The 25,355-nt window shown below is 41.9% G+C and overlaps 2 protein-coding genes across 2 annotated transcripts; both read left to right on the forward strand.

Annotated features, from left to right (window-relative positions):
• Positions 1–9,764: 9,764 nt before the first annotated feature.
• Positions 9,765–25,259, forward strand: LOC138948261 (probable RNA-binding protein 18). The gene is made up of 6 exons (XM_070319783.1): positions 9,765–10,074; positions 15,386–15,503; positions 18,764–18,890; positions 19,138–19,227; positions 20,067–20,149; positions 21,357–25,259. The coding sequence occupies exons 2-6, from the start codon at positions 15,403–15,405 to the stop codon at positions 21,580–21,582; spliced, it is 627 nt and encodes a 208-aa protein (XP_070175884.1). The 5' UTR covers positions 9,765–10,074; positions 15,386–15,402; the 3' UTR covers positions 21,583–25,259.
• On the forward strand, positions 12,204–14,663 carry LOC138948057 (uncharacterized). Its single transcript, XM_070319585.1, has one exon. It carries the CDS (start codon positions 12,670–12,672, stop codon positions 13,723–13,725), a length of 1,056 nt encoding a protein of 351 aa, XP_070175686.1. The 5' UTR covers positions 12,204–12,669; the 3' UTR covers positions 13,726–14,663.
• Positions 25,260–25,355: the final 96 nt, after the last annotated feature.

The raw sequence follows: 25,355 nt of genomic DNA on the forward strand, positions 1-25,355 counted from the left end.
CAATAAGCTGCAAACATGATAACATGTCAAAATGTAATATGGTTTAGGTTTGTATTCACATTTAAAGTGACTGCAGAGTATGTATATTTGGATGGTTTCAAAATGATACAATTCTGAAGTTAGTTACCTACATATCTACATACATTTTTATATATTGCACAAGACGTAGCATATTATGGTTATTATAGTTATCATATATTGCACGTTTTGCTGTGGCGTGATTATATGGGTCTGAAGTTTTCTTTTGCACAGGGAAAAACTATTTATTGCCACTGTTTGGATTTTATATGGTTTTACACAATTGGTGTGAGGAAGCTGCATGTACATGTATACAGGCTGTTGCATTAGTAAATGTATTTGGCTGATTTGTCATTTTCTTTGAGTTTTTCTGTTTTGTTTCATTGTAAATGTAACCGAGTGCCGGAAGCACGAGAATGAGTTAGAGGCTAATTAGCCAGTGGAAAAGGAGAGAGATTTTAGAACTAAATGAATATAGCCCTGTAAACACTGCTATGTGAACACAAAGGTTCTCAGGAGTATACCAGTAGACAATAGCAGCCAGACCATATCACAAAAAGCTCTCCACATCTCACGGGTGTGCTGTCTATGGATGTACCAGAAACATTGAGCTAGTATATAAAAAAACCCACTCTCAAGGCAGGGAGATAACTCCGTCAAATACAGAGCAGCTGCTGTGAAAGGGAGACTACTGCATCACCCTGTCACATTAGGTTAATTACCTTTTTAGCCCCATGATGTTCTGAGATTTTGTTTGATGCAGTTAGCAAACTGCAAATCAGTTATATAGACATTTTCTGAAATTGTTCATGTCCTGTTTAGAACAAAATGTGCTTGTGTTATTATGGAAGCAGTGTGATCCTTTCAACATGACTCCCTCAGTGGTAATTGTCTGTTTAAAAAGTACGACATAGATTTAGATTATTTACTTCCAATGTGTCTCTCATACTGTACCTTGTGCAGTGATGGATGTGTCAGTGAGGGGATTGCATATCTGGTGACAGTTTATGTGTTGTACAGCCAAAATTAAAGAAAAGAGCAGTTAATCAAATGTTTGACAACTTATAAGAAAGTTGTACATGTCTCATCATTACTGTACATGTCAAATATTCTCGTTTTATAAGCTTCATTGAAATGAAAGAATTCAGTTCACATAATTATAATCTTAATTAAGAGATGCTTATGCTTATGAAATAACTTGATAAATAAACAAAAAAAGTGTATACAGTCTGAGTACTTGCCCTTTGGTTAAATCTTTATAACAAATTTGTAAAAAAAAACCTATAAAACGACCGATCTTGAAGGATTTAAGCATGGTTGCTGGTTTTGTTGGTGTCCATATCTACTGATCATACATGTAGTTAATCTAATCAAGAATACTCAAGGTTTTGTCTTCATTTATAGCCAATAAAAATCTTGTGTACGATTTTTATGCCATTCTTTTTCTCTCTATTTCTTTAGAATTATTTTTCATTGACATTTTAACGTCACTGTTCTGTTGATATTTGTGGGATGATAACTAGGGTTGGGATTGCTTTGTTACCTCACCAGGTAGGGGCATTAAAGATCACATGATTTCCCGCAGTGGGGCACTGCGGTTATGAAATTAAAAGCCCCTCCTGTTTTTGGAACCGCAGGAGCTTTCTAGTTTGCTGTTAGGTAGATTTTTGGTTCCTCTTTCCTGTCATGCTCTCTTTTTCTTCATGAATTCTTTTCCTTTTTCTGCCTTCTTGCTCATTCACCTGTATTTTTTCCAAAAATCTCTTCTCTTGCCGCTTGTCTCGCGATTCATGTATAGTTTAATCTGTTAGTGTTCTGATGTAAGTCCAGCAGTAGATAGGTTAAGCCTATTTTAACATACTGGAAACTGGTAATCTTCCAGTAGGTATTAATTTAGTTTTACTAAAGCCTGCTGGGACACAAGTAATGGGTTAGTGCATTTGTAAACAGGAATCGCTTGACAAGTGGCCCCCTTCATCCCCCCCTTCCTCGTCCTGATATGGCTCTGCGTAGTCGGCTGGACGTTAAGCAACAAATAAACAAACAAAAAAATCACATGATTCTTTGGCAAACTGGTGTGTGTGTGTGTGTGTGTGTGTGTGTGTGTGTGTGTGTGTGTGTGTGTGTGTGTGTGTGTGTGTGCCCCGACAGTGTGTGTGTGTTCTTGATGTTAAATTTAAGAGATGTTTGGCATTTCGTTCTTCCAAGCATGACCACATCACCCCTCTTCTTCAAACCCTACACTGGCTGCCTGTTCAACAGAGGATTCAGTTCAAGATCTCCACACTCTGCTTCAGAAACTTTGATCTATCGTCCCCTAGCTATCTTTCTGACCTTCTTGATGTCTACTCCCCCTCTCGCTCCCTAAGATCCTCCGCAGACACCCGCCTTTTTAGGATACCATCAGCACGCACCAAAACATATGGCCAGCGCACCTTCTCTTACCAGGCCCCATCCATCTGGAACCAACTCCCGCATTCACTCAGGCACTCCACATCTATGCAATCATTCAAAACCTCACTCAAAACACACCTCTTCCCTCACTAGTCCGTTAATGACCACACATCACCCTCTCTTGCTGGTCCTTGATCTGTCTCTTTCTTTCTCCTTCCTCTTCCCTTTCCAGCTCTATTCTTCTTCTCTCAACTAACTTTATGTATCCAATACTTTATTTATTTATTTACGACTGTTTTTCCGTCTAGAATGCATGTGCCTGTAGTTGGTATGAGTGAGTGCGTCGCGTTCTCGCTGTGTTTCGTATATGTATTTTATATTTTGTAAGCGCCTAGGGCTATATTTAGATTAGGCGCACAAATGTTCATAATAATAATAATAATAATAATAATTTCTCCCCTTTTTATTTAAATGAGATTATAGTCAGACTTCCGGATAGTTTTTGGCTCACGTAAGTGTAGCCTATGCGATGCTAACTTTTGTCTGTCTGTGTGTGCGTGCGTGCGTGCGTATGTATGTATGTCTGTGGTAGAAACTTTAACATTTGACTGAACACCGAAATACTAATTTTACCTGGTTATTATTCAGGCAACAGCTTCAAAGTATTGAAGCAATGATCAACATTTCGTCGGCACTTATGTAGTTAAAGTGTGTATCCAAAGAAAACGGGTGGTGGGGTTTTTTGGGGGGGTAAAAACAGCTGACTGGTTTGTGTCGTGTGTGGTATGTAGACCAGGTCAGGGGTCAAGGTTAGGTCAGATCGCGTGAAGGATTGTGGTATAGATACAGTTATCACCGAGCTGCAGTTCGCCGATTCGGAGAAGACGATTTCACATTGTTCGGTTTCGTAGCTCCAGAAAAATAGATAAAGAAGATACCAAAGGAGATTTCCTACAGGTTAATCTGCACAGCGTGTTTCCAGTGTCTGCGCGAGGAAGCGCTGTCGAAAGCGCAGTGTCGATCTGGCCATCTGGCAGTCGTGTCCCCGTAAGTAGGCTACAGACAGACAGATCTAGATCTAGTGTCTCGCACTCTTGCACCGTGTCACCTATGCTTACTGTGTGTGTATGTGTGACGGAGTGATTGAGTTTGTGTTACTGTTTGTCGATTTCTTACGTGAGCCTTGAAGGCTTCGCCTCTTGTTTTTAAAGATTTTTAATCCTGTAACTTTATATTCTTCTCTGTAGCAAATCAATTAAAATATGGTAAGGATATGTTTTGGGGCCCGTAGCCCCAGCATCTTTGGTTATACAATGATACATAGAAAGATTATTTGAAAGTGCCAAAGGATAGCGAGAAAATAGTAAATGTCTCTAAATCTTGATTATGTAGAAGGCACGACAAAAACAACGACTGACATCTAGACAAAAATCACTGAAATCAAATTCACATGATGTATTTAAAACATATAACTCAAGTAACTAATAATGAACCAATGGAAACAGAAACAAAACAAAAGTGTGCATATATTGTAGAAATTAAATATCAAACTTTTTATATTTAGCACAAAGACCTTGAGTTATTTCTTGATAATTGTTCATTTGAAGGATAAGGATAAGATTCATTTTGTCCTGTGAGGTAATTACCCTCATGGAAATTCGGGCTGCTTCCTCCCTGGGGAAAGCGAGCTGCCATACAGTACGGCGCTACCCATTTTATTTTTCCCTGCATGTGTGTATTCATGTTTCCAATCCCGGAGACTTTCGCTGTGAACTTGGGTTCTTTAACGTGCGCATGCGTGCACAAGGGGGTGTTCGGACAATAGAGGAGTCTGCACAAAGTTGACTCTGGGAAATAAATCCCTCGCCGAACCTGGGGATCGAACCCACGCCGATAGTGACAACTGGTTTTGAAGCCAGCGCTGCTACCGACTGAGCTCTTTCCTCGCCCGTTATTTTCACACATTTTCACCATTCGTATAATAATTTTCACCAGTTCAAACCGACCCACCAATCTGACAAAACACAAGGCAGTAATCCACTATTTAATTTTTACATCACTGAATTTAGAAATACAAATTCTGACAAGGATTTCTATGTGAAACGAGAAAAATGCAACAACATTTTTATAAAAAATTGGATTCGTCTTAAATGTGTAGGCCTACTCTGTGTCAGTAGATAAAGTTATTATGGTCTCATTGATGGCTTTAGCTATATAGTCAAATCAGGTAAAGTTAAAATGGTGCTCCTTTTTGTTTAGAATATGCAGTTTCTGTCACACATTTCTTCGATCTCACTTCGAACATCTCTATATTTGATGAAGATGTAGTTGCTTGTTTTGTCTTGCCAGAAAGCAGCTGCGAAACGTCTCGTCTAAACCTTGTGCCAGGTTGCTGAACCACGTCAGAGTTAAGAACTTGAATTGGAACATAAAACTACGCCGGGAACTGCTCAGCGTAGTGTCGAATCGAGATCAGCGGATGGAGTGGTATGGGGGGCGGTTACAATGAAAAACAGTGACAAAGGACTTGTCAACAAAAAGAATGTTGTAGATACCACAATCAAAGTCACTGTCATGGATGACACTTTCTTGGTTCGTGAAGTCAGCCGATGAGACTGTCCCGATGTCAGTGTGACACGAGCTTTACGGACCGAGTCGGTCACTTTCCACACGAGGACACTGTTACCGCATATAAAACCCATTACTCATATAAATCAGTCTCGTCACACACACACACACACGCGCGCGCGCACACACACATGCACACACACTGACGCACACCGTGACACACGCAGGGACCAGCACACACACACACACACACACACTGACACACACGCATGCATGTACGCACACACATACACTGACGCACACGCGGACATACACACCCACACACGCACACACTGACACACCATATGCACACACGTGACTGACGCACACACACAGGGACCATCACACACACACACACATACACACACACACACACGCACGCACACACACACACAATTCCATGCCCGTGCTCCCAAAATGTAAAATAATTTATAAAAAGTGGGGATATGATAAATCACACACAAAAACATGCGAAGGATAAGGCCAGTGCAATAGCTGTTTTAACCATAAATAAATTACACGACAAACAAGCTTGTAAATCAGTCTTTTACCTAAATGATTAGCTGTTGCATACCGTAGACCGTTCATTCTTCTTTTAAACAATGTTAAGGAATATCTCATAACCTGCTTCTTGTCTGGTATGATAAGCTGTAATAAGTAGGCGCTGCCTATTTCCCCTAGCAGCCAGCGTATTTCCCCAGGAAGACAGTCTCATTCTTGCCGTTTACCAAAACTTTATGTAAAAACATTGTATGAATGCAGCCACAAACGCGAGCCGATCGTATACTTTTGTCGTATTGATTGATTTAGCCTTCGTCCGACCGGGTTATCGACTACACGTACACGGACGACATCGTGGGGCCGTGCGGACCCATGCTTCTCAAAGAAGGAAAAATACGCATGCCTTCCGTAGACCCATGCTTTCCAAAGAAGCAAAAACGTTCATCCCCTTCCGTAGACGCCGTGGTTAAATTTATGCGAGAAGTAGTTAAATTAAATTATTAATTTAATTATTACCGTGCGGACTAAAGCTTCTCAAAAAAGGAAAAACGTGAATACCCGTCTGTAGACGTCGTGGGGCCGTGTGGACCCACTTTGTCATGTATTAATTTCGCTCCATGCGACTTGCTTATTAACTCCAAAATTAAACAGATCGTAGAAAATGATGTTCAGAGCCAATACCTGAAGGTTTGTGACTTCTCTCCCTAGGTTTTATGTAGTTCCTTCAGTTTGAGAAACATGGGTCCGCACGGCTCCACGATGTCTTCCGTGTGTAGTCTAAATTTGACCTTTATTTTTTTAATCAGTAGGCCTACTTCTCGCTGAAATTTAATGATCTTTTAGGACATAAGAGCTTTTTACTGGGTGTCTGAGACATTCTTAAAAGCTCATTAAAAAATTCCAACTGGTTCAGTTAAGAGATATGAGGGCCCCAAAGGGTTTAAAATCGTGATCGTGATTGGTGTTTTTTGACCTTTCTGTGACCGTGAATGCCAAAATTTCCATTTCTGTGATCGTGATGGGACTTTGCCCGTGATCCGTGATGACAAAAAAATCAAGTCTCGTGATCGTGATTGTCATTTGTTTTTGTGATCGTGATGGGCATTATTGCAAAGCATTTTATTTTCAACGTACATTTTTCACAGCTGTATCACTGTATGAGTATGATCCTCTATTCGTCAAGGAGCTAATCCCGATTGAAGGGAAGCAACAACACATTCAGAAATATGATTTTGACAGCGATTGCTTCCCTTTAAGAGAACCAATCACAAAAAAAGAGATCCAATCAGAAGGCGAATTGCAAAAGTCTGCCAAACTTCATCCAATGGAAGGGCTTCGGGCTAAAGTTTTGAGTGCATTCAGTCAAATTCGAATTCGAAGATCAAAAATGGCGTGCAGCGGTACTGTCATCGAACTTCTGTTATATTTTGTGGATTCAAGCCAGACCGAAGCAGGCGGCGAGAATGACTTCCTTGGTGGAAAGGTCAGGCTACGGGTCCGTCTTTCTGAAGACGAAATGTCAAGGTATGTTGATCTATCAGGGCCGGACTAGGTAAGTACTAGGGGGGGGTGGGTACAGATGAGGGTCCAGGGGGCAAAGCCCCTTGGTGGGGGTCCAGGGGGCGAAGCCCCCTTGATGGGGGTTGTAAGGGGGCGAAGCCCCCTTGAAACTGAACGTTTTTTGATGTTTCTGGAGGGAAAGGAAGCCTCTCCTTGAACGAAAAAGGTAAATTCGACAGCAAGCTGTATAGGCAATGAAGAAGAATTGAGATTGTAAGGACTCATACTTTTCATCACAAAAATCGTTGAAGAAAAATGTCTTTCGAAAGGGGGTGAGAGGTGCGATTTCTCCTCGGATTTCATGATCCAGATGCAACCCCCCCCCCCCTCCCCCACAAAAAAAGCGTTTGGGAGGTACATGCTTAAGCCGGGGGGGGAGGGGGTTGCGCAACCCCAGTAACCCCCCCCCCCTCCCCTAGTCCGGCCCTGTCTATGTTGCTCTATGACTGGGCTGAATGTAGGCAAAGATCTTGAAATTTGTTCAAGATCTTTGAGTTTGATTGAGATCATTGACATTGTCGACATTGCCACGTCCGGCTGTCACTCGCTCAGTGTGACCTCGACTGGCTCGAGTCTGATCGAGTCTGCCTGTAGCCAAAACCGAAACTAGAAATGTGTTTTTCATCCCAGCAACGTGGACACGCTTGGCATAGATTCTAATTGTCGCTTCTTTGCATTAAGCTTGGATTTATTTTAGCGCCTGTAAACTTATCAACAATGGGTTAAATTCAGGAACTATGGCGGTGAGACGTGCCAGTTTGGGTCACTTGATCCTCATGTCAAAGTCTACCATCACACACACATGTACTTTAATTTGAATCCACCCAATGATTTTTGAGAAAATGGGGTTAAAAGATTTAGCTCTGGAAATGTGAAATTGTGCAAGTATATATTCATGTGTGTGAGTGAGGGTGTGGGAGTTGAATGTGTATGAGTGCAGGGGCGGATTAGGGGGGGGGGGTTACAGGGGTTCCGGACCCCCCCCCCCCCCCGGCTGTCAAAAAAATAAAAGTAATAATACTAACTTTAAAAGAAATAATGAGTGGCTGCTGACACCAGTTGATCATGTTTGAAATCAAGGATAAGCCATAAATTGTTCATAAAATAGCTAAATCTCTTCAGCTGCTGGGGGGCTAAGCCCCCCACACCCCCCAACGGGGTCTTGCCCTGGACCCCAGGTTGTAACAACCCCTCTGGCTTAACTGCTCCGCCTCTGGAGTGTATAATTATTCCTGTGAGTGTCTGTATGAGAGAGAGAGAGAGCGAGAGAAAAAACAATGAAAACAACATTCTTGTTACTGATTACAAATCATGATATGTATTTCTATGTGTGTATGAAAGAGAATTCAAAAAAAATTATTAAAAAAGTGCAACAGTTGTCACTTTGTGTTGAATAAACAATAGATCCAGAGGAGCGAATTACTGTGGTTGTGTTTACTTTGACACGTGCTTTCTGTACCTGCAACTTTTACCGTGACCGTGATTTGCCACTGGTGTTCGTGATCGTGAAAATAAAAATCAAGGTAACTGTGATCGTGAAAGCTAAAATTTCCCTTCCCGTGATCGTGATGATACCCCCCCTTTGGGACCCTCAGATATTTGCAATTAAACACCGACCAGGGCCGGACTAGGCAAAGAGGAGGGGGGGGGGGTCCAGGGGGATGTTCCTCTGCCCCTTGTGTGGGTCAGGGGGCTTCGCCCCCTGAAGCTGAAGGGTAGGTCATATTCTAAGATAGGAAAATGGTCGCTCCTTGCATGAAACGGCATATAATAAACAATAATACATTTTTTTAAATAAGTGAGGTACATGTTTAGGCTAGGGGGGGGTGGGGGGGGGGGGGGTTGCGTAACCCCCATAACCCCTTCCGGTAGTCCGGCCGCCCCGCTGCACCCTCCTGGGTCCACACGGACCCACGACGAACGACGGAAGGTTAATTTGAGATATATCTATTATATTTGAAATAAGTGACGCGCGGATTTTTATTTCAACAAAACATATTCACTATCCAAACAAACACAAGAGCTCTGGTTTAAATTAATGGCTCAATATAGTCACACCATGCGAAGACTGACTAATGTTTGTACTCTTACATTTATTTTTTATGTGCATTCATTTATAAAAAGCCGCAAGTGAAAATCTACAAAATTCTATCTTAAAAAGAAAATCCGGCTCCAAGAAGCAGTCAGGATCTTGTCCAAGACAAGAGATGCTTTATCCTGGCAGATCTTGGCAGACTGATAATCTGATAGAGTGAGCACTCTAGTCAACATTATCGGGAAGGACTGTATCTTTAGCCTGTATAGACGGAATACCTGGCGGCAATGACAACACGAGTGGCACGAGGCAGGTAGTACGCCACAGATGACAACAAACAAACATGCATTTTTTTTTCTCCAACAACTTGTTCGGAGGCGGCCTTCAACGGGGGAAACATTTGGCATTTCAAGTAATGTTTATGAAGAAATAATGAACAAGAAGGACAGTGGGACTTAACTGAAAGCAAATTAAATTAGGTATATTTTTAGAGAACTTTTTTTGTTCTCATTCACAAGGTAAATTATGTGAAAATCGCGAGAAATGTTCGATAAACCGTGTTTCAGGCAACCCGCAAACGGAGCGAGAGAGGGGGGTATCGCCCCCTGAGTCACTCTCGAAAACCGAAAACCACAAACAGAGCCATCCCAAAACAAGTCGCACGCTCCAAGCGAGTTGGCTGAAGTCAAGCGTGTAGTTTGTGGCTTGTTTACCTTTGATTTCTGGTTCAAGCATCTAGAATAACAGCTTGTTTTCTGGCACGTGCCCAGATGAACTAATTCGCGATGCTGTAGGTGTGGGAAGTTGCGGCGATCAGTCGTTGTTCCGCAGTGAAGCTGGCGACCAGACGACAATAACGACAGGAGAGATCACAGCGGGCAGACGTCGGGTCGGGATCGTCGGCCTGTGGATGTTGATGTGGGAGCAGAACTGGACTGACCTGTTGTGACCATTACTTGGTATGTTACCGAATGGCTTTCTTGTGTGTTGACGCCTTTCTGACTAACTCCAATTCCTCTAACTTGTCAAAGTTATAACGGCTGTATTCACGCCCCCCCCCCCCCCCCCCCACACACCCACATCACTAGCAGTTTCATTCCCCTTTTTGGAGTCTTGCACAGCAGGTTACAACTACAAATACTTGAATCAATCACTCCTCACTGAATAGCCCCATCTTTTTTTTAGTTTTAAATTATAAATTTTTTAATTTGACTACAGTGTTGCTCATCATGATTGACTGATCTGATTCAAAATGCAACTTCAGCAAGGGTGATTTTTTTGTTTCATCTATTTGTCTTTGACATTTGATTAGTTTATTCTGCATTATGATTCTATGAATTTTTAAACAATTTATATAAATCATACTTCCAGTACTACAAAGTACAATACATTTGTTTAATTTTATCAATTTATGTAAAGAAAGTAGTCAGCTATAGCGGCAGCCAGTACTGTTATTGCACAAAAGTTTAAATGAATTTAGCAAAGATCGACTGTCACAGTGTCAGCTAATTTAACTTTAAGGAAGTATTCATTACAGTGATGAGGAACACAATATTTAATTGTTTTAATAGTATTGGATCAACAGTGATGCATTTGAATGCAGGCCAAATTTGACAAAGCAGACTTTTTATTCAAGCTGCAACAGCAAATTATTGTAACTACCTGTTAGAGTAGACTTTAGAGGCTAGAGTAGACTTTAGAGGCTAATGTGGAGAAGATTGAAGATTTTGAGTTTAAAGTTTCAGGGGCAAATATCACTTTGCATCAGTGTATCACTATCACTGCATGCAATGGTGATGCATGCAGTCCTTTAGTTTTAATTGCACTACTGTACTGTTGTAAGGCCTAAAAAAAAATAGGTGTGGTTACGGTAACCCGACCTACCCTATTTTTAGGGGCCGACCCTATAACTTTTTATTACATTTGTCAAAAAAACCCCACAAAAACCAAGAAAACGAGTGCAGATAACGCAATGAAAGCGAAAGCGCCCGAGTCGCACACTTATTTCCCTGTCAAGTAGGTTTAATTTGTACACATTAGTAAAAAAAGTGATTGCCTACCTTCCTACCCTATTTTTTTGAGTCACTTGAGAAAAAGTGACTCTATGTAATCGGTCAGTGTTAGTCTGTCCGGCCGGCCGTCCGTAGACACCACCTTAACGTTGGACTTTTCTCGGAAACTATCAAAGCGATCGGGCTCATATTTTGTTTAGTCGTGACCTCCAATGACCTCTACACTTTAACGATGGTTTCGTTGACCTTTGACCTTTTTCAAGGTCACAGGTCAGCGTCAAAGGAAAAATTAGACATTTTATATCTTTGACAAAGTTCATCGGATGTGATTGAAACTTTGTAGGATTATTCTTTACATCAAAGTATTTACATCTGTAGCCTTTTACGAACGTTATCAGAAAAACAAGGGAGATAACTAGCCTTTTCTGTTCGGCAACACACAACTTAACGTTGGGCTTTTCTCGGAAACTATAAAAGTGACCGGGCTCAAATTTTATGTGAACGTGACTCATTGTGTTGTGTTGTGAATAGCAATTTCTTCCTGTCCATCTGATGCCTCATATAATATTCAGAACTGCGAAAGTGACTCGATCGAGCGTTTGCTCTTCTTGTTTGGCTATGTTACCGTAACCACACCTATTTTTGTGTGTGGCCTAAACCAAAAGAAGTGGAGTAACAGGAAAAACACAGTATGGGAAGGATGGAGGTGCATGCTTCATGAGGATTTAAAGTGCAATGGCGGTTGGGAAGGGGGGGGGGGGGGGGGGCAGAAAGTCTGGTGTGGGGAAGAGTATAACTTCAAGTTTAAAAGAATGTTGTTGATCTGGTTTACAAGTCGCAGAAATGTCCGTGCCACAAAGTTACACTCCAGCCTTCAGCATGATTTACATAACTGCTTCACATCTTGAGCAACACCCCCCCCCCCCCCCCCCCCCCCCACCTTCCCCCCCCTTCCCCTTCATCCGCCCACTCTTCCTTTCGCCACCTTCTCCTAGTCCTAACGTTTTATTGTGTGAATGTGAATCAGCAACCTGTTTAATTCACATACTTTCAATTGATGCAGCAGACGTTTCTTCGTCTTTAACTAGTGGGGCTAGTTTCACTTCAGCTGTTGAGGAGTTTGGTTGAGTTATTGTATGGTCCTGTGAAACCTAGTGTTACTGTTTCGTGAACAGATCTAGAATACTGTTGTGTTGTCTGAATCTGTAAGCCTGTTTCACTTCAGTGCGATTAGTATTTATAAGCCATTTACTGGTAGTGGTACTGTGTCAGTGTGTGCTTTTACTTCAAGAATCAAAGTGACAAACACGAAATATAAGCTGTGGTGTGCTAAGTATTGTACCACGTCAAAGTCGGCATCACAAGACTAAAAATAGTTAAATGTTGGTCGTCTTTTGTTGCCTTGATTCAAACTACCCTGTGTCTGCGATTGTAAAGCTGCACCAAACATAGATCACTTTGCTGCGTGGAACTGATCAAAACACAGTCGTATTATTCCAGCTGTGTGCATTTTGAAAGAGATTAAAAGAATTTCGCAGCAGGATGTCCTTCCTCTCGGGATCAGGCAGTCAGAGCTCGGCTGAGCGTAACGTCCAGCATGATGCGGACTTCTCCACAACAGGATCTGGTCGGGCCGGAGACAGCTACACCTCCGAAGAGCGTGTGGTCAAGGAAAGCAAAACGAGATCGGTGCCGACATACGTGGACATGCCTCCCAGGCTTGACCAGCGGTCTGCGCTATTCACCCCGCACTCCCTGGACCCTGTGACGGTGCGGTGGGACTATGCCACCCCCCACGCCATCACCCCCGAACACAAGCTGCAGCAGCTGGACCAGGAGATGCGACGTCTGGCCGGGGAGATGAGTCACCTGTGGGGTCAGTCAACCGGCTCCAGCCTTACGTCCCACGCCAACCCGCTGCTCAGCCAGTCCTCTGTCCCGTACCGCCAGCCCGCGTTAAGCTTAAACCAGATGTACCGCGACGGGGACATGAACCGGATGATGAACCAGGTGTGCCGTGACGGAGACCAGAACCGAATGATGAGCCAGATGGATCGCGAGACGGAGATGAACCGCCTGTGGAACCAAGCAGCTCGGTATAGGGACTCTGGCTACTCTAGTCAACTCCGCGACCAGGCTTTCTCCTCCCTCCCTGGCTTCGAGCCGCCCAGCGGCTTTGTCAAGCTGAGCCCCCCTGGGTCCCGGAGCCTGCTGCCCCGGATGGACGCCCTGTGGGAAGCTGACGCACACCCGGAGAGCTGGCGGAGAAAGGAGAACTTCCACATCGACAACCCGGTCATCAAGAGCTGCGACGGGCAGAGCCAGTTCCGCCTGGAGTTCGACATGCGTCAGTTCCGACCGGACGAGATCGAGGTGACCACCGACAACCGACTGCTGACCGTGCAGGCCAAACACGAGGACACTGACAGCGGGAAGCAAGTCCGACGCGAGTATTTTCGCCAGTGCACCATCCCCGAGGGCGTGGAGCTACGGAATGTTATCTCCCAGCTGAACCAGTCGGGGATCCTGTCGGTTCAAGCCCCTCTCCCGGCCGGCACAGAGGAGAAGGTTAGAAACATCCATATCAAGGCCAAGTAACTGTCGGCTGGATTTGTTGCAACGTTACATTCATCGACTTACAAGTTACAGTCAGTAAGTTAAGTGGAATATGTGGCGGAGACTTGTTTTTGAAAGTTGGACCTGAGAACATATTATATATTGCTTACCATCTGAGGGATTCCATAGGTATCCGTTCTCTTTGCGCTTACAATAAAGGTGAAATATGTGCGAGACTTTTTGTCACTGGAAATTGGACCTGAACATTAATTTGCTTTTAACTTAAGTGCTAAAGGATTTTCTGGACACAAGTACATCTCTACAAGTTTACAGTGCAGTCACAATGAGTTTGTGACAAAGATGTTGTCCGATTTGGCTTATTAAGTGCCATCTGACAGAGGAAAACATTAGCGATGTCCCCATCAAGGCACAATAACTCAATTTGATTTTCTGTGTAATTCTGTGGACAAACATCTTGACTTACGAACACGCAGAATACTCATCATCAGACACAGAGGCGCTGCTGATTTGTGGAATTGAGTATTTATTTTAACATTTATGTTTATATGGCTTGAAGGGGATTTGAATTGGGGTAGTGCCAGTGCTGGGATTCAGGATGAGGATTACTTATCTAAGTCAGCAGGATCAGTACCAGGAAATACTCATGAATTGCTTGTTTTGTATTTACATATATACACATGTATTTATTGCAATTTACTATTTATATATTTGTCCCAGTTAATGCTCTTGAAAACATGATTTATATTTATATCAGTCTCTTGTTTCATTCAGCAGTATGTTGGTCTGGCTCATGTGTTGTTGTATGTGTTGAAATACATGTTATTCCCTCATACAACTAAATTACTTACATTTCACTGAATGTTGCAAGTGATAATTATTGATCTAATTTGGACTACTGGACGCGTAGGAAATCAGTTGGCTTTGATGGTGAAGGAATCTGCAGTGTTTCACTACTTGAAATAAAGTTTAAAATTTGATAGTAGGTGTGATTGAAGTTATAATGTGTGTGTGTGTGTGTGTGTGTGTGTGTGTGTGCAGTACATGTATTTGTGTGTGAGTGTGTGCATGCACATGTGTATTTGTATGTGTGTGTGTGTGTGTGTGTGTGTTTCATGAAGAAATGTAGTTGTAAGGTCAAACATGATGATTATAGTACATGTACTGTACATGTATATAATGAGATGGTGGTTTGAAATTGCACCAAAGATACAAACAAGCAAAGAAGAACATGCATGGCCACCTGATGTTTGTTATGTGAGTACATTTTGTTTGGTTTTGCTGGTCTTGTTTTGTTTTGTTGTTGTTGTCTTGTGCAGAATTTGTGTAATGTGGCGTTACCACAGCTGCCTTTCTTTTTGTTGATTCCTATATATTAGTAAATGTCTTTTCACTTAGATTCAGTTTTAGAACAGAGGTGCAGGTGAAATCTTTGAAACGATGAACAAGGCTTATAAATCACAATGAATAGATAAATAGTTATTCATAAATCTAATCATAAATACAGAAATGTACACAATGTAACTGGACTTACAGGATCATGATTTTGTTTAGTCTATATGTACTGATTGTGGGAAAAAAGTCACTGCAAGATGACAGTGCTACAATAACACAATGTATACATTGTAATAATGATAACTACATGTACAACTCTTACAGTATCATGCTTTGTGTGTTTGCACAGGTTAAAGAAACAGAAGAATGACTACCCTAGCTCAGATCCCTGTTCCTGTCCAGTCTGACGAGAAATCCGTCAATGATCGGCGCCTCTGGATTGGCAACCTTGATCATCGAATCACTGAGTAAGATTTTCTTGAGTTACCTTATTATGTATAATCCACATCACATATTGTTTGGTACAGTGACTGTAATAGTAAGAAAGCATTTTAAGGGGTTTTGATAACAATTACAATAACAAAAACTTGTAATAATTCTCAATGGAAATCAAATGATGCATTAGTATTGAAAGTTTTCATTGACACAATTTAAACTGTGATTCTGATTCTGACAGGAGTTAGTTTTGTGTGTCAGAATACAATTGGAGGTAGATAATTGAAGTAATTTACTGATCAGTTTGAATTTTGCAAGACAGTGCGATAACATTTGCTGGTCAAGGCAACGTGCGAGTTTTGAATGCACCGTGAGTTAGTATTATAAGTGCTGGTGTGTAGTCACTTCATGTATACAAATTAGGCTTTGCATTATCTTTTTTATGAAAATCTGTTGTATGGGGGTGTTAACCTTTTGTTTTTCTTTCCTTTAAATATTCTTTCTTACTCTTTTTATTTCAAATTTCTTTCTCTAGTTTCTTTCCTTTTTGACTCACATGCGAAGCAAAAGTGAGTCTATGTACTCACCCCGTCCGTCCGTCCGTCCGTCCGTCCGTCCGGACGTCCGTCCGGAAAACTTTAACGTTGGATATTTCTTGGACACTATTCAGTCTATCAGTACCAAATTTGGCAAGATGGTGTATGATGACAAGGCCCCAAAAAACATACATAGCATCTTGACCTTGCTTCAAGGTCAAGGTCGCAGGGGCCACACATGTTGTCTAAAAAACAGCTATTTTTCACATTTTTCCCATTTTCTCTGAAGTTTTTGAGATTGAATACCTCACCTACATATGATATATAGGGCAAAGTAAGCCCCATCTTTTAATACCAGTTTGGTTTATCTTGCTTCAAGGTCAAGGTCACAGGAGCTCTTCAAAGTTGGATTGTATACATATTTTGAAGTGACCTTGACCCTGAACTATGGAAGATAACTGTTTCAAACTTAAAAATTATGTGGGGCACATGTTATGTGTGCATGCCGATGTGGCATGCAGTCACCTACTTTTGTTGTAATCACGTTTGATCAAGTCATTGCACGATGTAAAAAGAAGTAAACCGTGTTTTTATTGTGGCACCTTGTTGTGACCCGTTTTGTGGAGCGTTAATATTTTTACGTGAAATTCACGTGCTCCTTGTTCAGTTGTTGTGACCTGGTTTTGGTCGGAGCGTCACAAACTGCGTCGTTTAGTTCTAGAACACCGTGAGATTCACGTGTTTTTTTTCGTGTCTTGATTTTGAGGTGAGCCCTGCGAATCTGCGTTGCAAGTTTTAGAATACGTGTGACTCACGTGTTTTTAGCTTTGTGATGTCAGCTAGTTCCTTGATGTTCTTTCTGTTAAATATACCGTTTTAAGTTTTGGGCATGCACGGAGTGCGTGATCGGTTACTGATTGGTTGTAAAATAGTAGTTTCACCTGATTCTGTCTTAGGAATGTTGTTGGTTGGTCAATCCGGTGACCTTTGACTTTTGAATAACTATTCCATGTTAGGTTTTTGTTTCCATAAATACCGCTGCTTGACTCCTGTCTCGTCAGTCGATCTGAGGGTTTTAGGAAGCGTTTGGTTTTGATGTAAACGTATGAAGGTTATCAAGTGAACCAACGGAGTGTTTCTTATGTTTTAACGTCAACGTAATGTTCTTGGAGACAGTTGTTTCTCAAGTGTGAATCGTTTTGTGCCCTTCGTTTGTGAGGCAACACGTTTTTGGTACTGCTGGTCAACCCACACAGCGCATAAGGTAATTTTGTTGTTACTTGTTTGTGTTGTGTTTTGGTCGCCATTTTGTAATTACTTTGTGAGTTGTTTATGTATAACGTGAGTTGAAAGTCTGACTTGTTGTAGTGTTTCTTTATTGTGTGTTCAACTGTTCTAGTGTTGTGAACGTACAGCAATGTTTTGTAGACGCTAGAAAGTCGCTAATGTTTATAATGATAACTTGTGTTTTCTGTGGTTAACGAAGTTCGAAGTGAAACGTTTTCTCCGACTTTTTCAGCCTTACGTTAAAAGAATTTAGGTAAAAGAAGCTTGCGGTCTGTGGTGATCGTTTGTAAACGGGCTTATTTCTTGTAACGTTATTGAGGGAAAGTGGATGAGTAAATATCTTGTTTGTGACTTTGATTAACGCAGGAACGTTGTCGTTAGACTTTTTTGGTATGACAGTTTGCTTTGTATTCCTGGCCTGATGAGTCAATGTTTTTGTATTTTTCTGAAAGTAGCCATTTTGGTTTTAAACGTATGTATGCTAAGTTTCTTGAGTATTCTTAGTGCTTATGGTATTGTTGAACGTACGGAACGTAATTCTTTATCGTTGTTGAACGTACAGAACGTAACTCTTTATTGTTGTTGAAGGACTAACCAACGAGTGTGTGGTAATTGTAACTTTCTTGTCTGTTTGTCTTTGCCTGTCTTGTGATTGTTTATTTTTCTTGTTTTTACTTCTCGTGTCTTGTTAATGCATTTAATACTTTTGCCATGTCTAATAATTTGTTTTCTTTTCTCTTTTTCTTTCTGTTCATAAGTTTTTTACCGCAATACGTAGTATCGCAATACGTAGTATCGCATTACGTGGTACTGTAACTATATATCTATACATTACTGATCCCTAGTGTCAGATGAAAAATAATAAACCAGTACTTTTGCGCGTTATCGCTTGTAACCTGTGTTTGTCATTTCGTATGAACAATATGTAGTACCAGCCTCGCTCACGAAGGCGCGCACATTATGCTTTCATCATGAGACACATTTGGTCACATATGATCAAGGTCAAGGTCACTTTGACCCTTATGAAATGTGACCAAAATAAGGTAGTGAACCACTAAAAGTGACCATATCTCATGGTAGAAAGAGCCAATAAGCACCATTGTACTTCCTATGTCTTGAATTAACAGCTTTGTGTTGCATGACCTTGGATGACCTTGACCGTGGGTCAAGGTCACATGTATTTTGGTAGGAAAAATGTGTAAAGCAGTTCTTAGTGTATGATGTCATTGCTAGGTTTAGTTACCCTAAAGGTCGAGGTCAAGCATGTGAGTCGTATGGGCTTTGCCCTTCTTGTTTCTTTTGTTCTTTCTTTCTTTATATATTTTCAATTCATACATGAAATATAATTTTTAAGTTTTAAATTTTTTTTAACTGCTGTTGTTTCTGCATGGCTAGCTCTCCTTTACCTGTACTGATTTAGAACAAGGTAGATGTCACCTACATCAATATTGTCATTGCCGTGTTGACAGGTATGTGTTGCTGAAACTGGTGCAGAAGTTCGGCACACCGGAACGTTTTGACTTCATGTACCATGTCAATGGTCCGGAGAAAGGACGGCCCAAAGGATACTGCTTTGTCACATATCCCAATAAGGAGGTAGGGTTTGCATTCATAAAATCTGTGTGTGTGTGTGTGTGTGTGTGTGTGCATGCCAGCAGATGATTGTGTGTCTGTGACTGTGAGTGCATTCATGCATGTGTGTGTATGCATGCAGATGTGTGTGTCTGTGTTTGTGTGTGTTGATGCGTGTTGTCTTCACCATTCAATGTAGAAGTAGATTTCCGAAAACCTTCAAGTGTTGATACAGAAATGAGGATATCAGTGGCAAGTTGTGTGGTTTCAGATGGCGGCGAGAGCGATCCGCGCTTTGAACGGCAAGATGGCTTTGACTCGCCGACTGATCGTGCACTGGGCCAAGGAGAAATATGACGCAGTGAGTTGGTGTGCTTGTGTTTGTTTGATCTGACACAAAAACTTGCTGGTCAGTTTGTTGGTTTCCGTGTCAGGTCTTAGAAAAAAATATGAACTCTGGGTTTTTATGGGTTTTGAAAGAGTGAATACTCTCAATTATCTTTCCTTGGTTTCTATCTCGGGTTCACTTTCCCTTGTCATTACAACTATAATACCATTTTTGATTCACCTGAGTAATCAGGAGAGTCTTAGGAATGAGCAGTGTTATCTGTCCACCCACAGACAAAAGAACGTAAGGTTTAGGTTATCTCGGATGTTTTTGTAGCTGGAGCTTTGAAACTGTGCACACTACCAGGGTTTGATCATCTCCCATCATGATTCCAGTTTGGTTGGTCACCGGGGTTGGGGGGGGGGGGGGGGGGGGTAAAAAAGGAGAGGTTCCACTGCAATGGGACATGACGAAGGGGAGTCTTATAAGCCTTTGCTTTCCTTGTCTACCTATGAGTAAGTATGTAATGAAGGTGGGGCGGGGTAGCTCAGTTGCGGTAGAGCACTGGACTTGTGATTGTAAGGTCGCAGGTTCGAATCCCGGTAGGGACGGACACAGATCAACTTCATGTGCAGACTCAGAGATGGTATATATGTCCCACCCCCGTGTCACCACAGTGGCAAGTAAAAGACCTGGGTCATTCTGCCATAAGTGCAGGTGACTGAATACACCTAAACACGCAGACACCCGGTTAGCGCCACTCTTGTTGCTGCTAGCTTTCCCCTGGGAGGAAGCGACCCAAATTTGCCAGCTTTTGGCTAATAAAGACCATGAAATAAAATGAACTGGTGATGGATGATGTGTGATTGCAGGACCCTCTGCCCTCCAGCTCCAGCAGCCTGACAAGCAAGGCAGAGGAGACGGCGTCAGAGGCCAGTACGTCGGACAGATGCTGGTCAGTGTCTTTCACTCTCTTTTCATCACTGTTGGTTGGTCGTGTTAGTGCACAAACCTGCACATGCAGGCACAGTCGGTCAAAGATGGACACACACACATACAGGCACAGTCAGTCAGAGATGGACACACACACATGCAGGCACAGTCGGTCAGAGATGGACACACACACATACAGGCACAGTCAGTCAGAGATGGACACACACACATACAGGCACAGTCAGTCAGAGATGGACACACACACATACAGGCACAGTCAGTCAGAGATGGACACACACACATACAGGCACAGTCAGTCAGAGATGGACACACACACATACATACAGGCACAGTCAGTCAGAGATGGACACACACACATACAGGCACAGTCAGTCAGAGATGGACACACACACATACAGGCACAGTCAGTCAGAGATGGACACACACACATGCAGGCACAGTCAGTCAGAGATGGACACACACACATACAGGCACAGTCAGTCAGAGATGGACACACACACATACAGGCACAGTCAGTCAGAGATGGACACACACATGCAGGCACAGTCAGTCAGAGATGGACACACACACATACAGGCACAGTCAGTCAGAGATGGACACACACACATACAGGCACAGTCGGTCAGAGATGGACACACACACATGCAGGCACAGTCAGTCAGAGATTGACACACACACATGCAGGCACAGTCGGTCAGAGATGGACACACACACATGCAGGCACAGTCAGTCAGAGATGGACACACACACATGCAGGCACAGTCGGTCAGAGATGGACACACACATGCAGGCACAGTCGGTCAGAGATGGACACACACACATGCATGCACACAATCATAAACTGAAGCATGCACAGACACACAGACACACAGACACACACATGCACACACACACACACACACACACAGATTTGAATTTAAATTGATTTAAATTAGAAGGATTTGTGTGTGTTTGTCTATGTGCTTGTGTATGTGTTGGCGACATTGTGGTGACACCTTGATTTAAGACTACATCTTTTTCAAGACCCTCTGTTTTTTCAGACTTTCTAACCTGTGTAAATTTAGCCACTTTAAAGACTCCCTCCTTTACACACCAGGTTTTCTCACAAATTTGGAGGTCATAAAATGGGAGTGCCACTGCATAATAAAATCTGAATAGAATTTTCTGATGACAGCCATTTACCACCACTTTTCTTTCACCCACCACAGCACAGAGAGCAAAATCCGCGCCATCGAAGCCAAACTGTCTGTGATGGAAGAGACGAAGAAAGACTTTGGTTTATCAGAGCTGCCGGCGGCGCCACCTGGGACCAATCGCTACAGCAGCGTCAACACAGTGCAGAAAACTCAGCCGTATAACAAGGACAACCGTAATAACAGTCGGGGGCCCTACAGCCATAGAAAACCCTTTGAACCTAGGGGACGTCGCAGATAACCATCATCTCGAGTTACTATGCTGTGCTTTTGTTCGTGTAGAGCGAATGAGTATTTGATGGAGAGATCGTTAAGTTGATGAAATGACTGGCAAGATGTGGCTGGGTTTCGCCGTTAGGTTACGCTGTGGCAATATTTGACGATATTGATAGGTGGTCGCTATGAAAAGGGGAATGACATAGAACGCAAAATGATGTGGAATAATTGAGAGTGGTGGTTGTTGTCAGGTGGTGGCTTTCAAGAGGTGGTTGCTAGGGCAGGTTTCACTGTACTTTCCTTCCTGTACTAACCACCTTGTAAATCGTCCAGTCTTTACATGGGACAAGAGCAATAACCTGACTTAGCTACGTGTTGGGCGTACAGTCCCACTGTGTGAATCTCAAACGCTCGCTTTTTGTGCACCATGTGACATGACTTCCAGGGGATTATTTTGGGACTAAGCCGATATCTTATTATGTACTTGATCGGTGTAGCATGGAATTAAGTTATTAGAGAATGATTATGAAGTGGATAAGATCACAGGTTATTAGAGAATGATTATGAAGTGGATAAGATCACAGGTGATGAGGTATTAGAGGATGAAACCACAGGCACATGACGGCAAGTTGATGTATGCTTTATTTAAATTATTAATAAGGCATGGGGTGGCATCGTTAGTGCCTGGCTGTAAAACTGACAAAATCGAAGCCATCCAATGTTCAGGGATTTGTTGATGTTGCGGTTTGAAATTGCAGTTGTGTGGTGATACGTTGGCGGGAGCTCGATAGATTGTGCAGTGAATGGAACTATTAACACATGATTGTGAAGGTGACAAAATCACAGTTGTTTGTTATCACTTATGTTTACATGATGAAATCGCATGGGATAAGCTGATGTGTGCATGTTTGGATATTACAGCGAATGGTATTATGAACGTATGATTGTCAAGCTGAGAAAGTGACAGTTGTGTGATGGATGATAAGCAATAGCAGGAATAAGGTAAAGTGACAGTTGTGTGATGGATGATAAGCAATAGCAGGAATAAGGTAAAGTGACAGTAGTGTGATGGATGATAAGCAATAGCAGGAATAAGGTAAAGTGACAGTTGTGTGATGGATGATAAGCAATAGCAGGAATAAGGTAAAGTGACAGTTGTGTGATGGATGATAAGCAATAGCAGGAATAAGGTTATGTTGAGATGAATTGAAATTCGTCAGGTGATAAGCTTTGAGCAGGGTTAAACCCTGGATACATGCGCTATGTAAATATTATGCATTATTATTATTATTGTTTATGTGTGGTGGATTGTAGAGTACCCCCCGCGGGTTAGGGGGAAGAATTTACCCGATGCTCCCCAGCATGTCGTAAGAGGCGACTAAGGGATTCTGTTTCTCCTTTTACCCTTGTTAAGTGTTTCTTGTGTAGAATATAGTCCATTTTTGTAAAGATTTTAGTCAAGCAGTATGTAAGAAATGTTAAGTCCTTTGTACTGGAAACTTGCATTCTCCCAGTAAGGTAATATATTGTACTACGTTGCAAGCCCCTGGAGCAATTTTTTGATTAGTGCTTTTGTGAACAAGAAACAATTAACAAGTGGCTCTATCCCATCTCCCGCCTTTCCCCGTCGCAATATAACCTTCGTGGTTGAAAACGACGTTAAACACCAAATAAAGAAAGAATGATTGTAGAGTGCATGACATTGAGCATATTACAAGAACCATAAATCAAAAAACAGATAGACTGCCAACGTTACAAAATTCAGAATCATAAAACAAAAATGGTGGGTAATTGGAACATTTTGTTTTGTCAGTAATAAACGTCACTGTAATTGGAACATTTTGTTTTGTCAATAATAAACGTCACTATAATTGGAACATTTTGTTTTGTCAGTAATAAACGTCACTATAATTGGAACATTTTGTTTTGTCAATAATAAACGTCGCTATAATTGGAACATTTTGTTTTGTCAATAATAAACATCACTGTAATTGGAACATTTTGTTTTGTCAATAATAAACGTCACTGTAATTGGAACATTTTGTTTTGTCAATAATAAACGTCACTGTAATTGGAACATTTTGTTTTGTCAATAATAAACGTCACTGTAATTGGAACATTTTGTTTTGTCAATAATAAACGTTCCAATTCACCTACCTTTCTTGTTTTAACAAAAACCATATACCGGTAGGCATGTGATGATGAGACAGATTTTGAAGAATTTTCCTTTGGGTGAATTGATAGGCAAATGGTGGTCTCCTGTAAAGAATATGTGACAGACATGACTGGAGTTGCCTAAAGTGATTATAGGTACATGGTGGAAATGCGTTTTTGATGTGTATGAGTTGTGCACGCATGATGATATTGTATTGATAGATGTAAGCTCTGCACAGGTTGAAAGAAAGAGAGAGAGAGAAAGATAGCAATTGCTTTGAAAAAAGGATGTTATTCAGAAATTCCCAAGTTGTGGGGATTTGATTGTCTTCAGGTCATCTGTCTGATAATTTATATTTAATTGTGTAGCAGTGAGCTGACTGTTGCATAAGGTTAACTCTTATGGCAGCAAAGCATGTGTTGAAGGTCCAGCTTTGCTATGTTGTGCAAGTGTTAGCTGTTGAGTGAGTGTATGAGCTGTGCGTGTGTGTGTCTGTCAGTGTGTGTGTGTGTGTGTGTGCGTAAGCTGTCAAGTGTTACGTGTTCGTGTGTGCGTGTACATTGTATTTCATACTCTAATGCCAAAAAAAAGATCTGGGTTCAAGACTTTCAGTACATGTATAGGAAATACATTTCCGGAGCATTATTTTGAATTTTGTTGTTGCCATTGTCCATCCTACTTTTGAGGAAAGGAAAAGCTGGTTTGTTGAAAATACTTGCTCCTAGTCGCATGAGGTTGTGTGTAATGCCACCATCAGCGTTGGTTTAAAATACTGTTAGCTTTTCCAGCTGTGAGCTGCTTCCCCCGTACCTCTTGCTCTGGGTTGGAATTTGGTTCAATATCTGCATTTATGTTAACTTTTATTTTGCATCTAAATGGAGAACGTATTCCAAAATCCTAGCCACTGTTCTCGGAGATTTATTGATTGAATAAATGCATGTTGATTTGTTGGGGGTAATTGTGGTGTATCTGTCATACAATGCGTGTTCAATCAATCAATCAATGAGTCTTATATCGCGCATATTCCGTGGGTACAGTTCTAGGCGCTCTGCAGTGATGCCGTGTGAGATGAAATTTTATACGGCCAGTAATTGCAGCCATTTCGGCGCATATTTACCTTTCACGGCCTATTATTCCAAGTCACACGGGTATAGGTGGACAATTATTAACTGTGCCTAAGCAATTTTGCCAGGAAAGACCCTTTTGTCAATCGTGGGATCTTTAACGTGCACACCCAATGTAGTGTACACAGGGGGGAGTTCGGACACCGAAGAGAGTCTGCACACAAAGTTGGCTCTGAAATAAATTTCCGCCGAACCTGGGATCGAACTCACGCTGACAGCGGCCAACTGAATACAAATCCAGCGCGCTAGCAACTGAGCTATATCCCCGCCCCGTCAGGATTTTCATGGTCTGTTAGTGTAATTGTGGTGTATCTGTCACATAATGCATGTTGATTTGTTAGGGCAATTGTGGTGTGTCCTCCATTTGGCTTGCTGTGTTCAGGTGCTCTGTTTGTGCTTAGTCTGAAAAAAACGAAAACAAACTTCTTGTGTGTAAAGTTGAATAACGAAAAGATCTGTGTGTGTGTGTGTGTGTTCAAAACAACTTTTCCAGCACAAATCTGTATCTCACCTCGCACA

The sequence above is a fragment of the Littorina saxatilis genome, linkage group LG15 (assembly GCF_037325665.1).
Source record: "Littorina saxatilis isolate snail1 linkage group LG15, US_GU_Lsax_2.0, whole genome shotgun sequence".
NCBI classification, from domain to species: Eukaryota; Metazoa; Mollusca; class Gastropoda; order Littorinimorpha; family Littorinidae; genus Littorina; species Littorina saxatilis.